The sequence below is a fragment of the Opisthocomus hoazin genome, chromosome 3 (genome assembly GCF_030867145.1).
Source record: "Opisthocomus hoazin isolate bOpiHoa1 chromosome 3, bOpiHoa1.hap1, whole genome shotgun sequence".
In the NCBI taxonomy this organism is placed as follows: Eukaryota; Metazoa; Chordata; class Aves; order Opisthocomiformes; family Opisthocomidae; genus Opisthocomus; species Opisthocomus hoazin.
This window is the reverse complement of record NC_134416.1, coordinates 31766860-31783758: the sequence shown is the minus strand read 5'-3', so window position 1 is coordinate 31783758 and position 16899 is coordinate 31766860. Positions and strand designations below refer to the sequence as shown.

Sequence of the window (16899 nt, the reverse complement as noted above, 5' to 3'; positions counted from 1 at the left end):
AGTACAGAACAGAAAAAGTGCTCTTGCTTTGACATAATTCAGAAAGAGAAGATTTTCTTCCCCAAAATTCTCAGCCAGACCCATTGCCTTGTATTAGCAAGCCTGACCAGTATCTTATTTATGCTTTCCTTCCCTTTCTGGATTGGCTGGGCATAGGTGAAGGTAGAACTTACGATAGCTATCAGTTACTAATGGTACTCCTATAAAAAGCAAAAAATTCCCTAGGATTCTTCTTTTGGCTGTACAAAAGCACATTTCAGAACAACTTGACCATTATCTGACATAGTCTTACTTCCTTTTGAATTCACAATATATTGTTTTACAGGATTGTTTACAAAATGTTGACTTGCTTGTGTATTTTCCTTTGGTGGAAGCAGTATTTCCGTCACAACACCTTAGTATAGTGTGTATTTTATATTCATTAAATATATTGTCAAATACTTTCTTCTACTGCTAAATGACTTTTACAAAAACATAGGCATTTTAAAATAAACTGAAGCTTAAAAAATACTCTACTAACTCATAAAGATAGTGTCATACCAGATACAGTTAATTGACATGCTACATATATATAAGACAGTCGTAAAACTTAACACTCCGTTCTGACATTTATTACCAGGATAAATGTGGGCAATCTTTATTTAAAGGACATTTAACATTGTTCTTTTGTATTCCTTCAGTAAACAAATAAGTCCTGAGAATCTGATTGGCCTGAACTGTCTTGATCAGCTTCTCAATCAATAGCAGAAATACAGAAGAGAATTAGTTAATGGGACAGAAAAAGCCAAAGATAAACGAATAATTTATCTTTGTTCTGTTGAATATGTAGAGTTAATGGCTACCTCAAAACCTTGTGTAGCTTGGTGTTTGTGTTCAAATGATAAAATCATTTTAGTTAATATGCATAAAACAAAGTAGGCAATTTTAACAGTGCATGGAAATACTTGAGGTTAGACAGGGTTGTTTGAAATTTGAAACTGCGTAAAGACATGGCTACAGCCTGCTAATAGGAGGCAGAATGGCTAGTATTTGAGTAATCTGTTTTTTAACTATGCCAGTGGTATATATCCCTTAGAAAACCAGTTTTAATCAGTTAAAATCAGTGATTTTTTTTGTCATTTCCTCTTTTTGCAAACGATAGAAAGTCTGAAAATAGGCTACTAGTCTCAGATAGGCTCTTAAATGTTACCACGTGCTGAATAACATAGAGAGCTGGTTGTCCCAAATAGCAGGAGTAAAGACTAACTTTGCATTTGAAGCAGTAGAGTGGGAATGAGAGAACAGGTCTACAAATTTCCTGGGTTACTTCTGCCATAGGTAATCATTTGCCTGATAGTCCTTGCCTCCTAGAGATGTTCGTGAGCTATGTCCATAAATATGTGAAAGATGTGGCTATAGGGTCATGAAGATGGCAAGAAAAATAAACACGCAGGAAACCTACGGAAGGAGAGAAGAAGGTTCAACTCTGACATTACAAAATACACACTTTTGACTTCTGAAGTAAAAATTTTTGAATAAATGCTCTGTGCAGGGGACAAAAGTTCAGAAATCAGCAGGACTGAAGTAAAACAATCAGTAAGTAGGTCTGTCTTAGCCCTCGTCTTCAGTGGCTAATAGAAGTATTATAAAAGTTTAATTTACATGTAAACAAGGAAAGATTGTATGAAGAATTTGTGTTTGTTTTCCTAGTATTTAGCCCTGTCACTCATGTGCAAAATGAAGATCTGAAAGGAATTGAAAGACTTCACATCAGCAGGAGTGGAAGCAAGTTGATTAAACATATTCAAGTCCTGGGTAATCTGTAACAAAAATATTTTATGTGAACAATAGCTGCCTGTTGACTGAGTGCCAGTGAAGAGTAGAAGGGATCAGAAGACAATGAACAAGATTATTATTTAAAAGTCTTTTTGCATTGACAGTTTTTTTTAATTGAGCTGCAGCATATTACATCAAAATGCTGTACTTGATTTGTATTTTTTGAAATAGAAACCACTTATTTAACCCTGGATTTTGAGGTGCTAGGGGACAGGTTTTGTAAAGCAGCATAAGAGTCAGATTCATAACAGTCCAAAGGGAGGTTTTAGCTGCGAAATTTCACCTTTAATTCAAATTACCTCTCAGAGGCTTACAACTCAGTTGTAGCTGTAGTCCACAAAGAGTTAGTTGGTGCCTAATTAGCAGAAATTAGCTGGCATTTCACAGAAATAGGATTTTGGTACCGTCAATAAATACGTCTGCTTTATTTCTATGTACAGGAAGAGGGAGTGACCATCTTTTATATAACAGCTAGTGATCAAAGCTTTCCTCTAAGAAGAGGAAATCTTGGCTCTGGGCCTTGTTTATTTGCAATAGGGTCAAATACCCATTGTGAGAATTATTTTTTCCTTTTTTTAAAGATTGAACAATGTTGTAATATAAATACATACTGAAATTCAAGTTTTTCATTCCTCCTACAAGGAGGTTAGTGTTTCAGTTACCTTCTAGGTTAGTTCTGTGCTCTGTGTTGTACTCTATCTTCTCAGACTTCACAAGATTTTGCATTCTTTTCTGCGTGATGGCCCAGTAACTAAGAAGGCCACAGAATTTCCTCCAACATCTCTCTAATCTAGATTTTATGTCGGTAGAGAGGCAACTCTGCTGGAACATGAGAGATATGGGTTTGAGCTCCCTTATTATGAAAGAGTGAAGGTAAAACAGCTAGGCTAATACATGAAAGGTGGCAGCTATCAGCAGCTTCTGCTGCTTTTCTTTTTTTAGTCAAACAGTGGAAAAGTGAATGTTCCTTGAGTACCTAAACAAATATGTACTCACTGAGAGTGAGTCTGGAGTGGGCTCTAGTTCCTTCTGAGCAGCCCTTCCTTTGGGGTGCTACAGGGTCAGGGGTGCTGATTAAAATTCTTGGGGTTTGGTGGTTGTTTTTTTTTTTTCCACTCTATCTGGCCTTCTCACTTAGGATGTAGATTTTCTGACTCTGTAAAAAACACCAAAATGTCATGCAATATGGAGTGGCATTTGCAGGTAGGTATATAACTTTTTGTATACTCTCTAGGTACTTTCCAAAGCATCTAGGCTCTGAAGATACTAAATAACACTGAAAATTAACATCGTAATCTCCTACATGGGAGCTTCTGTCTACTTTACAATCCAGGAACGCAATTGTAGCAAGTATAGAAATACGTAGATCAGTTTTAGTCTAGCTTTCTCACTCAGGTCCTATCAAGAAAAAAGCAATTTCAATATGGACTTTATTAAAAGCTTCATAAATATGTCTGTGAATCTGTAAAAAATATTTGAGACACTTGCTGATTTATTAGTAGAAGTAGGAAGACCTAAAACCAGAGTATTGGAAGCAGGCCAGTTTCTAGTGCGGGAAAAGTGAAATGATGAGGACAGACTTCAGGAGCAGTACTTAAATGTGGTGCTGAGAAGCGTTTAGAGAAAGAGAAAGAAAAGTGACGATTTGGAAGGAGTCATACTGGAAGGAGCTGCTAGGAGGATGAAAGAAATTGTGATACAGAGAATGATAATGCAGACACCAGCTAGCAGGTGGAGGCTGGACATGGCCTGCTAAATGGCATAACCATCAACAGAGCTATTGAAGAACAGTGTATAAAACAAGTGAAGCATTTGTATAGCTAACCAGTTATGGGAGGTGATAAATATACAAAGAAACTACAGCAACTGAATTCAATATCACGGAGAACCTGTAATTAGGTGAATCACACTTTGTTAAGTACATGAAGAAATGCAGGGAATAGTTTAAAAAATGAATCCATTATGGAACAAACTGACTAAGCACAGAGAATTAATTACAGAGTGAACTAATTATGCAGAGAATTAATCACAAAGCAAGCTAGTGAGAGAGAGGGCAACTGAGGAGGTGGAGTTGAGGCAATGAGTAGTCCACAAAGAAGCCAAAAATATCAGGTGTTGCTGAGTGATAAAAGTGGCCAAGTTTTAACCAAATGGGCTCTGATTGTGCCTCCTGCTGAGTTCTCATCTGTGCTAGGAACATCATACTGCCTTGTGAAGTGCGAGGAGAAAGAGAGAAGGTGATGGCTGATTTTGGCCATGTGAGAAGTCTGTTGGCTTGTGTTTTAGGACTATGGAGATCCTTATTCAGCTCAGATGGTGAAGACTTATGTACAGGGTGCTGGAATTCATAAGCTTCTCCTGAGGTGAGGTGCCTGTGTAAGTTCTCTAGCTTGTGTAGCTGTTGTTTAACTCATTAATACCCACATGCAAAAGGAGAAACCATCTCATGGCTGTTTGAAAATCAGACTTGAAGCACCTTCCAGAAGAATATGGAATTAAAAAAACTCCAAAATAACACGGAGCCTAACTGTGTCACTACGTTTTCCTAAAGTATGCCACCATTTATTTTACATTTTAGAAAAGGGAAAACAGAAAAGTAGTGTAGTATCCCAAAACACAGATTCATGAATTACATCAATCTGTAAATTTAGATCAGATGGAAACAAAAAAAAAATCTATAAAGATACTTCATTCTGTGATGGGATAACATCTGTAATTTAATGTTGCTAAAAAGCCAGGAAACATCAGCTTTTATTTTTTCAGTTGTTGGCTTCTAGCTACAGTTAATTCATATAAGATTTTGTTTTCCCTTAGTTTAGTGCTACAGCCATTATATAACAAGATAATTGCATTAAATGGACTTTGTTCAAAGATTCATTATATGAGGAAAGGAATTGTGATACTTGTTATGACTACACAAAGCACAAGTAAGGATTGCACAAGTTTCCTTGCAGTCTTTTTCCAGTTGCTCCTCTCTCCTTAAATCATCTTTATCACAGAAAGCTGGAGGTTCTTCAGCCTGTGCTTTGCTGCTACAGTGAAATGAACCTGAATTGTTCTCCCAAAGCAAAAACATGAGGTGACAGGAAAACAGGACTTGGTGCTTTTCTCCAGTATTGGAGGATGGAAAAAGAAAGGGCTGCACCACTGATGTTGTGAGGGAGGTAAGAGAGGATATGGCCCAGCAATAGTTGTTGCTTCCCCCATCCTGAGCCTTTGCTTTGACAGCTGCTGCAGCAGACATTCTGGCTCTGGTATAAGCAAGACAGGCTTGGCTGTTGGAGCGGGGAGGAGGGGGAGAAGGAAAGGGACAGAGTAGTCATGGTGAGCTGCTGCTGCTTCCAACAACCAGCTGCTTTGATAAACAACTACCTGCCCTGAGCTCTGTGTTCCTGTGTTCTTGTCCTGAATGTCTTCTGAATGGTGATGGCAAATAATTTTTAATGGCACGGGGCGGGGGGGGTTAACTATTTGTCTGTTCCTTTTTTTTGAAAAAGTTTTGAATGGCTGTTCAATAAAAAATTTGAATGTTGGATAATTTAAAGTCCGTCTCATTTTTGTAGTTTTTTAATAATTATGAGAAATCTACCCAAAAGATACATTACAAATATGCGGTTTTCTTTCTTAAGATGATAAGTACTTTTATTTTTAAGTAAGGTTTCTATGAAGTCAGCTTACAGTAAAAGCAAATAGATTTTTTTTTAATTGAGCTGATTAAAGTGGAGAAACTCATGAAGGGATTAGAATCATAGAATCATAGAAAATTTTGGGTCGGAAGGGACCTCTAGAGGTCATCTAGTCCAACCCCCCCGCAGCGAGCAGGGACACTGCTAACGAGATCAGGTTGCTCAGAGCCCTGTGCAACCTGGTCTTGAATGTTTCCAGGGATGGGGCCTCCACTACCTCTCTGGGCAACCCTTTCCAGTGTTTCACCACCCTCGTTGTAAAGAATTTCTTCCTTATATCTAGCCTAAACCTACCCTGTTTTAGTTTAAAACCATATACCCCTCGACCTGTCACTGCTGTCTCTACTAAAAAGATTGTCCCCATCTTTCCTATAGGCTCCCTTTAAGTACTGAAAGGCTGCAATCAGGTCTCCGGGCAGCCTTCTCTTCTCCAGGCTGAAAAAGCCCAGCTCTCTCAGCCTGTCCTCATAGGAGAGGTGCTCCAGCCCTCGGATCATTTTTGTAGCCCTCCTTTGGACCTGCTCCAACAGTTCCATGTCCTTCTTGTGCTGAGGCCTCCAGAGCTGAACGCAGTACTCCAGGTGAGGTCTCACCAGAGCAGACTAGAGGGGCAGAATCACCTCTCTCGACCTGCTGGCCACGCTTCTCTTGATGCAGCCCAGGACACGGTTGGCCTTCTGGGCTGCCAGCGCACATTGCCGGCTCATGTCCAGCCTTTCGTCTATCAGTACCCCCAAGTCCCTCTCAGCAGGGCTGCTCTCGATCCTTTTATCCCCCAGCCTGTATTGATACTGGGGATTACCCTGACCCAGGTGTAGGACCTTGCACTTGGCCTTGTTGAACCTCACGAGGTTCACATAGGCCCACCTCTCCAGCTTGTCCAGGTCCCTCTGGATGGCATCTTGTCCTTCTGGTGTCTCAACTGTACCACTCAGCTTGGTGTCATCTGCAAACTTGTTGAGGGTACACTCGATGTTGCTGTCCATGTCATTATTAAATATATTGAACAGCACCGGTCCCAGTACGGACCCCTGAGGGACTCCACTCGTCACTGGTCTCCGTCCGGACATTGAGCCATTGACCACTACCCTTTGGCTGCGACCATCCAACCAATTCCTTATCCACCAAACAGTCCACCCATCAAATCCATGGCTCTCCAATTTAGAGAGAAGGATGTTGTGGGGGACTGTGTCAAAGACTTTACAAAAATCCAGATAGATGACATCCATTGGTTTTCCCTTGTCCACTCTTGTTGTTACACCATCATAGAAATCCACTAGATTGGTGAGGCAGGACTTGCCCTTGGTGAAGCCATGCTGGCTGTCTCGAATCACCTCCCTGGCCTCCATGTGCCTTAGCATATCTTCTAGGAGGACCTGTTCCATGATCTTCCCAGGCACAGAGGTGAGGCTGACAGGTCGGTAGTTCCCAGGGTCTTCCTTTCTAGCCTTTTTGAAAAGGGGCACAATGTTTCCCTTTTTCCAGTCACTGGGGACTTCCCCTGACTGCCATGACTTTTCAAATATCATGGAGAGTGGCTTGGCAACTACGTCAACCAGTTCCTTCAGGACTCTGGGATGCATCTCATCAGGTCCCATGGACTTCTGTATGTTTAGGTTCTTCAGGAGGTCCCGAACCTGGTCTTCACTTACAGCTGAAGGTATTTTACCCTCCTGGTCTCCTTCATGCCATCCATCGACTCGGGAGGGGTGAGGAGAGAGGCTGCCAGTGAAGACTGAGGCAAAAAAGTTGTTGAGTACCTCAGCTTTGTCCTCATCTGCTGTTACCAGTTTGCTGGTCTCGCTCATGAACAGGGCTATGCTTTCTTTGACCATATTTTCCCGACTGACATACCTGTAGAAGCCCTTGTTATTTTTCGCATCCCTTGCCAAGTTCAGCTCCAGCTGTGTCTTGGCCTTCCCGACCCCACCCCTACGCAGTTATGTGCTTGAAAGCGTGTTGTCTTTTATTATTATTATTATTATTATTATTATTATTATTATTTCTGTAAGAAATCACTGGTTTGAGGTCAATGAGAATTTGGAATTCTAAATTTCTTCCACAAATAATAAACAACATCAGCACCTGGCAGAGCATTCGGAAGTACAGTAATTTTATTTACAGCCCTATATAGCGTACATGTATTTTGTGCAGATAATCTTTGAATACTCATAAATAGCTTATTACTCACCTTGTTTCTTTGGTATAGGTTCTGCTTTCTTATTGGCCTCTGCTTTCTGTGGCTCATCTGTTTTTTTATTTTCACCCTTAAAAAAATGAACAGGATTAGAAACTGTAGATGCTCGTTTTTGAGAATGATAAAGGATGGTTTGATGTCTGCAACATTCTCCTAGGAATTTGATTAGCCAAGCTGACACACACTGAGCGTTGTTCCTGGATATTCTGTATGTGTACTTGGACAAGACTTTCCAGAAAGGTTTTCTTTGTTTTAGGCTTCCTCCTAATGGTGGAAGAACATTTATGTGAGAATAGTGCTCTACAGTTACCAGATACTATGTACATTTCTTCCCTTCTCTTTAGAAGGTATCTCCTCACAGGCAGAAAATGTCACAGAATCACAGAATCACAGAATGGTAGGGGTTGGAAGGGACCTCTGTAGGTCAGCTAGTCCAAGCCCCCTGCCGAAGCAGGGTCGCCTACAGCAGGCTGCACAGTACCTCGTCCAGGCAGGTCTTGAATACCTCCAGAGAAGGAGACTCCACAACCTCCCTGGGCAGCCTGTTCCAGTGCTCCGTCACCCTCAGAGTGAAGAAGTTCTTCCTCATGTTCAGCTGGAACTTCCTATGCTTCAGTTTGTGCCCGTTGCCCCTTGTCCTGTCACTGGGCACCACTGAAAAGAGTCTGGCCCCATCCATGACCTATTCATCTGCCTCCATCTTAACAGTATCTACAATAGTGGAGGCTGATGGTCATATGATCTGAGTGTTGTGCTGATATATGGAATTATTCTGGTGAAAGAGTAATCCATGTCTCCAGGGAAATCTAAATATGTATTTTTTCCTAGAGCAATTTGCCAAATGAGGTATCAGGCTACACAGAAGTCAGCTGTTGAGATTCAGGATTTTTATTATTTGAAGACAATATCTTATTGACCCAAGAATACTGATGTACAGAACTTTAAAAGAAGAATAAACAATATTTTTTCTGCAGACCTGCAGTGTATGAAGCTTGTTGAACATAAAATTTTTTGCCATTTTTTGTGGATGGCAGTATGGATATACTTGTTCATCAAAGAACTGGGTTTTGCATGTCTATAATAATGACAAATGAAATTTGAGTTGTAGTTGGGCTGGATTTAACCGCACCTCTTCTTGAGGTACAAACCTATGAGTTACAGAAAAATATCGGTTCTAAAAAATGATTCAGTCTTATGAACATTTATGTTACTATGAATTTTACCTAAAACTGTAAAATTTACGGAACGCTTACATATGTAAATCAAGGCTCCCAGAAGTTAAGATTTGTCTTTGTATATGCTCAACTGCGGTGAATATGTTAAAAATTACTGCTTAGTTGATATTAACTTTATAATGCTGGAGTTTCAATTATTTCCTTAAGCATGAATTCAGATAAGTATCTCAGGCTGATACTAAAGAACTTGGTTCACTTTCCTAATTATTTGGTGAAAACCCAAATTGTTGCCATTATGACTTGTAAATTTTGATTATATCAAGCTGGAAAAGCCCAAAACACTCTCTAGGACATTACTGGGGAAAGGCAAAAATTTAAAGATAACAAGTGAAGGAATATCTAGCCTTCTGTCTCATTTTACAATATTCCATTACTTCAAATCAAAAGAATGAGTTAACTTTTACAGTAAAGAACTACTAAATAAAAAATAGAGACTGTAGACTAATATGACTTACTGCAGTTTTCAAACAGGAGTTCTATTAGTAAAGCCAAGCCAAAGAAAATACTTCTTAAAAAAGCTACTAGATTATTTTGCCTTTCCAACAGTTATTGTGAAGCAGGCTGGTATATACCTGTATGCCATTCCAATGTTCAGAAAGGGTATACAGACATTTTCTGCCAGCAGGGAATGTGACGAAGTGGAATACATCAGCACATCAAAACCAGCCACACCAGTATTCCTAATTCTCAATTTGCAATGCTGATCAAGACGTCTCATAAGCTTGTACTGTTTCAGGCTAGCCCTATTTGGAAAGCTACTTGCAAAAGGAGGACATCTGTATTTTCTTCACTAAGAAAAGGTATCAGGGAGGAGGGGAATAAAGGCATTTATTTGATTTTGCTAAATAAATATTGATACCATGTTTAGTATGTTTGAAAATGTAAGCTTTGATATTTACTTACATAAATACTTTCTAAACAAAAGGTAGTATTACTGAGTCTATACTAAACAATAAAAACTATACCTGGCCTGTAGATGATTTGGGTGGTGGAGGGACACCTTCATTCTTGCACTCTGCTTCCTCTGGTGATAATTTTGCTCTAGAAAATACTACTTTTAGTTTTTTAAACATCTTGCCTATTCTACTCTTCTGAAGCCTCAGTAACTCGTTTATCATGAACAGGTATATAGTGCGTGTTTTCTTGCCATCAGTAATCAAGCTAATTAGACACTTAATCAGATTTAGGTCAGATTAATACCTTAAAGAAATTCCCTGCACAGTGTGTTTCAGTGACAGCTTTTTCTCAGCATTAGTGTTTTTGTTTTATGTTTTTTAGACTAAGACTTTTCGTGAACAAATTCAGAGGAGATTGAACACTTTCTGGTTAGAATAATTTGGTGTCTAATCTTTCATGTATTGGATATTAAGCATTTAGTTTATATTTAGAAATGAAGTTTTAAGTCCTAAAGACACCTGTAGTTTAACTAGAAATTGAAAAGATTAATTGACTAATAATTGCTAGCTAGCTGGTAGATTATGTGAGATCTCAAGAAATTTAATTTCTTTGTAGTCCTGAACATTATTAAGTTTTTTTTTTGTTTGATTGTTTGTTTTGAGTAAATGACACTAAGCGGCCTCTGCAAGGGTTTATTTTAGCAAGTTTATACGTGGTTTTATTCCACACTTCTTATTTTAAAACACGGAAATAATTTCATATTTCATTTTCCAATATATTTACAGGCAACACTATATTATGCACAGTCTTAGCTACAATTTTGATGAGGTTGTCTTAACTCAATGTCCTACAAATGAGTAAAATACAAATGTTTATAGAGTTTATAACTAGGACAAGGGATTCTATAGGCTTTGAGCCATCCTATATAAATCTCTATAAAATCAAGCATAGTTTAGTTATAGGGAAAACTCAATTTCAAATACTTCTGGTGCATGTTGATTTAACCTCTGATTACAAGGATCTTTACAACTTCATTGTATCTTCTTGTCCTTAATTCCATTTGATTTATTACAAGTCTATGCGTTCACTTTAAGATCTGAATTGGAGCTAACAGCTTATAATTGATTTATGCTTGTCATCCAGGCATCAAGAAATGCTGAAACTCACTCCTTGGAGTTATTTCCAAAACTACATATTTAGCAGTTATATTGAAGTATTGAAAATTTCCCAATGTCTGTCTCCTTAGGGGTTCTATTGTCTGGCAAGTACGGTTTCTAATACTTATTCTATCATTGTAGTAGTTGTAAGAATGAATCAACAATTTTCATTAGCTAGTTTGCAATCTTGTTTCTTACATTGACATTTATAAGGCAGGACTTATAATAGTTGGCTGGACTTCAGTCTTCTAACTGGGTATCCCCCCACATGCATAATTTCTTTGTTGTTAGATACAGCAAGAACTTGGAACCTCCCTTTTTATTAAAGTCAATGTTGTGGTCTAATTTAAAAGCAATGCAATTCTTGCTAATAGCTCAGTCTGTGTTTAAACTTAGTGTTTGAATGACTAAGTTATAAACTTAATATCTAAAGCGTTTTCACTTCTTTATGCAGATCTGGACAATAGGAACTTTCTTTGCTTTCGGATGTCATATTCTACCTCCATGCTCTTTTTGCATCTGTTCATAACAGAAGAATCTCAGAAAAAGTCTTAGAAAATGAGTTAGCTTTTCTTTTACTATGTGAAATTTTAGTGGATTAAATTGACTGATGCAGGAGACTTTAATTAATTGCCACGTACAATCTATACCTGCAGACTCAGCCTTTTTGAGAACAACTGTTTTCACATGATAAAAAATTCTTCGTTATTAAAATTTTTAAGAATAGGTAATTTTGTTCCTTGTTTATTAACAATGGTAAAGCTGTGCATAAAGCATAATACAATGAAAATATATAGCTCTTATTAAAGGAAACTCCGTGTCTTTCTTAAGAATTTCTGCAAAATTAGGTACATTCATCTTCTAAAAAATGCCAAGCAACAACATGTATTAATTCTTTGATTTATGATATGTGTTTGCTGGTTTTATTTTATAATTAAAAGTCATGCAAAAGCAATGTAGCAGATATTAAAAGGAAAGGGCCTTTGGGAACCTGTTAATAACTATTCACATCCATAGTTAATGAATTTTGTATTGGTCTAGTCTGTGACTAATTAAATAAATGTTTAGAACCCCTTCATATGATGTGGTTTTGTAAATAATAAGCAGACCAGAACAAACCTAATGTTTTGATACCAATGGAGGTACAAGTTTTCCTCCTGACCCTGGTAAGATGATTAATCTGCTTCAGTATTTCATTTCTCCTCTATGTGCTATGGCTATTTAGTTATTTTTATCAGGCTCTGAACATGTTAAAAGCACTTCAGTCAATTGAATATCATGATGCACTGCTAAGTAAGAAGATTAAGAGTGCAGCAGCAAAGCAGATAGCCTGTATCCAGTTAGCTTCTTAGCTATGTTGGCTTTGACCAGTGCTTACTATGTGCTGTATTTATGGTAAACCCTACAGGGTATAGGGATTTCAAGCCTATCTCATACATTCTCTAGACACAAGTGGAGTGTGTCCTATATTTATTAAAGATGTACCCTTTTCCCATTTTTTTTCCTTCAAGGAAATGTTGGTCATCCATTTAAAAATTTGGTGTATGCATAGGCTTTCTAAACTTTTGATAACACTTTTCTTTGAAGGATTATTTTTTAATCCAAAAATAAATTTGAAACAAGGCACTTGCAGACTGAATCTTATGTTCTAAACTTGTGCAAGAAATTATTCTCCATGTAACATAGCAGATGTCTTAGAAACTGAGGTTATTTAAGTGCCGTATGTTCACTTGATTTGTAATCACTGCTAAAACAATTGGCAGAACTCATTTCCACCATCCCATTTGAAGATGTGTTAGAGATTGCAGTACTTCTTAATTCATAAGAATATGCAAAAGGAAGCATGACTTCTTTTTCTGAATAATTAGGACAGTGGCTAATGAGAAGAGATTCCTTTCTTTGGGACTGTTCTTGGAGGTGATGGGGGTTTGGTTTTTTTTGACCTTTTTTTTGTTTTGTTTTGGTTTGTTTTTTTTTTCCCTGGTACTTGTTATAAAATGTATTAAAGCCTTGTTAGCCCGGATTTAACCACAGGTGTATTAAATAGGTGTAGAGTGAGTTCCAAGGACTGCTTTGCATTCCTCAACAGGCAGTCAGTCACTCCATTTGTTTAAATGTACAGATCAATAGATATCATCTGAAGTTTTTACTTTTGCATTAAACCAGGTGTAGCATGTGAAAAAGATCAAAGCCTGAATTTATCTTCTGTTCAGATCTTCCTGCAATGCAAAATGTTGTTTTTCGTAGGTATCTTTCTTCAGTTTCTTTCTATGATTCAAGGACCTTGACAGCTTAGAGTAGTACATCTCTCTTTAGAGCTCTGTAACAGTAGTCAGACAAAAGCTGAATCTATCACTTACCAAAATTTTTCCTCTGCACAGTGTAAGATTTGACAATTTTGCCTGTTTTTGTGGATTAACAAAAATTGTAGCACGAACTTATCTGTCTTCATTAATTTTGAAGACCTTGTTAAAAGACTTTTTCTTTCTCGGGAAAAAAACAGTTCTGAAGCTCAGATTTTTCATATCTACTCTTTGTCATCTTTTAGAAACTCAGGTGATACTATCATCTAAATAAGTATGCCTTATAAAAGAAAATTATTTTATGCTTTTAATGGAAATATGTCTGCTAATTCCTGTTATCAGTCGTGGCCAGATGTATGCATTATAAAAGTAACATTCAGTAAAGTATCTTTAGAAATAACAAAGGCTACTTAAAAGATAGGTTATGTAAAAGATAATTCTCTGTTGTTTTGATGTAGCTAACTTTTCACTGATTCATAAGGCTTTTCTTATGTTGCACTTCATACAAATGCACAAATATATCAGTCAGCCTCCACATCCTAAATTTGAGGCAGTAATAGGTCTTATGGTCTGAATGAATCTTGAAATACACAATAATCTTGATTGTTTTGGCCTTCAAGGAACGCAGATTCTACTTTTTATTTTCAAATTAAGTTTTATGTATCAAATCCTATCAACAGGATTTGTTCAATTTACGAGAAGAAACAGATGGGACCCCGTCTGTGGCAATAGGCTGGAAAAGACATGGTGCTGATATTTCCTATTCTGTTTCACATTCCTCTATATAGAATTGCTTAGTTAAGGTAGGAGCCATATTCGAAAGACTTATTTTCTGGAGCCTTCCCCAGATCCTGGCTAGTCCTGAGTGTGATACTATCATCATGCCATAGCGTGATGTGTGGGTTGGAGGAGGTGACAAAATCGACTGTCAGCCTTCCAAAATTATGATAGCTGATGACATCTCTTGCAAGTGACCTCTTGTGATGAAAATAACATATGAATCAAAGGAATGGGACATAAGCCAGAAGAAAAATCTAAGCCCATTTATAGATCATAGAATCATAGTTTGGAAAAGACGTCTAAGATCATAAAGTCCAACCATCACCCCAACAACACCATGCCTATTAAACCACATCCTGAAGTACCACATCTGCACGTTTTTTAAACACCTCCAGGGATGGGGACTCAGCCACCTCCCTGGACAGCCTGTTCCAATGTCTCACCACTCTTTCAGTAAAGAAATTTTTACTAATATCTAATCTAAACTTCCCCTGGTGCAACTTGAGGCCATTGCCTCTCGTCGTATCGCTAGTTACCTGGGAGAAGAGACCAACACCCGCCCCACCACAACATTCTTTCAGGTAGTTGTAGAGAGCAATAAGGTCCTCCCTCAGCCTCCTCTTCTCCAGACTAAACAGCCCCATCTCCCTCAGTCGCTCCTCATAAGACTTGTTCTCTAGACCCCTCACCAGCCTCATTGCCCTTCTTTGGACACGCTCTGGCAACTCCATGTCTTTCTTGTAGTGAGGGGCCCAAAACTCAACACAGTGTTTAATTATGCCATTGGTCTGTAGGTATAATGAAAGGTGAGAGAAGGTTCTTGTCTTCTAGTAGAAACTACGTTTCCCTTAGTATGTCTGGTGCTTTTTTCCTCCCTGTCTTTTTGCTGCTTTTTTTTTTTTCTTAAAACAAAAAAGGCACCACCTCCAGAGGTTTATGTCTGTATTTTTACGTGTCCTTATGGGTAGAATTTCTTTAGTAACTGTGTTACTGCCTAAAAAGTGACTCATGACATCAGAAAGCTTTATCAACTTAAGGTAGTGCTCAAAAGTCTCTCTCTCCAACTTAAATGAATATCCACAATGAGTCTCCTTACCTAGGCGAAAACAGGAACAGCCCCTCCAGAAAGGTGCGCATGAGACCTAGCTAGAGGAGTCTCAGCCATGGGCTAGGTCAGTGGTAGAACTAGGCCTCCTGCACCCCCTACTGGAAGGCCTCATCATCTCGAACTCTGGCAACTTTGCGTCTCCTCACTACCTTAATTGGTAAGCAGTACTGATTTGGAATCTGTAAGAAGTCATTCTAGTATCAGAAGCAAATAAACTAGAAAGAAGTGCTCTCATGCCACATGTAGTCATTCAGTAATCTTGTACTGCTGAGGTCATAGTCTCCTTTATCTTCCCATTTTTTCACGTATCTCTGTGGAGAATAATAGATTACTATAGAATCATAGAATGCTTTGGGTAGGAAGGGACCTTTAGAAATCATTTACCCTAACCCCCCTGCAGTGAGCAGGGACATCTTTAATTAGACCAGGTTGCTCAGTGCCCCATTCAGTCCAGCCTTGAATGTTTCTGAGGATGGGGCCTCCACTACCTCTCTGGGCAACCTGTTCCAGTGTTTCACCACCCTTACTGTAAAAAATTTCTTCATTATATCCAGTCTAAATCTACCTTCCCTTTGTTTAAAGCCATTCGTCCCTGTCCTGTCACATCAGGCTCGGCTAAAAAGATTTTCCCCATCTTTCCTAAAGGCCCACTTTAACTACTGAAGCGCCACAATAAAGTCTCCCCACAGCCTACTATTCTCCAGGTTGAACAGCCACCACTCTCTCAGCCTTTCCTCATAGGAGACATGCTCCAGCCCTTGGGTCATTTTTGTGGCCCTTTGCTGGACCCGCTCCAACAGTTCCATGTCCTCCTTATTTTGAGGGCTCCAGAGCTGGATGCAGTATTCCAGGTGGGCTCTCACCAGAGCAGAGAATCACCTCCCTCGACCTGCTGGCCACGATTCTCTTGATGCAACCCAGGATGTGTTTGGCCTTCAGGGCTCTGAGTGCACATTGGTGGCTCATGTAAAGCTTTTCATCCACCAGTACCCCCAAGTCCTTTTTGACAGGGCTGCTCTCAATCCCTTCATCCCCCAGCCTGTATCAGTTCTGGGGGTTGCCCTGACCTGGGTGCAGGACCTTGCACTTGGTACTGTTGGACCTCATGATGTTCACACAGGCCCACTTCTCTAGCTTGTCCAGGTCCCTCTGGATGGCATCCTGTCCTTCGGGTGTGTCAACTGCACCACTCAGCATGGGGTCATCTGCAAACTTGCTGAGGGTGCACTCAATCTTGCTGTCTATGTCACTGATGAAAACATTAAACAACACTGGTCCCAGTACAGACCCGTAAGGGACACCACTTGTCACCGGCGTCCATTTGGACATCAAACCATTGAACACTACCCACTGGCTGTGACCTTTCAGCCAATTCCTTATACACCGAACAGTCCATATCTTCCCAATTTAGAGAGAATGATGTGGGGGACCACGTCAAAGGCTTTAGGAAGGATATAGATTCTCTGCCATATCCTTTAGATAGGAAATTGCCCATATGTCATCTGGTGCATATTTTCAGGGGATGACCTCTGTGTTTAAGCCACTTCTAGGGAGGCTGAAGTTGTTAAAAATATTAAGTTCAAGAGCTAGACTTTCTCAAAATGTGTGAGAAGAGCTCAAACATCATTCTGTACTGTTACATTTTTTGTGAATACGTACTGCAGGTGTTTACAGCAGGCAGGATGACAAGGGCTCCTCTGCTGAAACCATAGGAAGAAGAC

General features: G+C 39.0%; 1 protein-coding gene across 1 annotated transcript in view; it reads right to left on the bottom strand.

The window, feature by feature from the left end:
• Positions 1-10006, bottom strand: part of CNGB3 (cyclic nucleotide gated channel subunit beta 3) — a 68841-nt gene extending 58835 nt beyond the window's left edge. Inside the window, exons 1-2 of the mRNA XM_075415902.1 lie at positions 9899-10006; positions 7693-7768 (exon numbers count right to left, since the gene is read on the bottom strand). Of these exons, the coding sequence (XP_075272017.1) occupies positions 7693-7768; positions 9899-10006 (184 nt within the window). The remainder of the gene's footprint in view (positions 1-7692; positions 7769-9898) is intronic.
• Positions 10007-16899: the final 6893 nt, after the last annotated feature.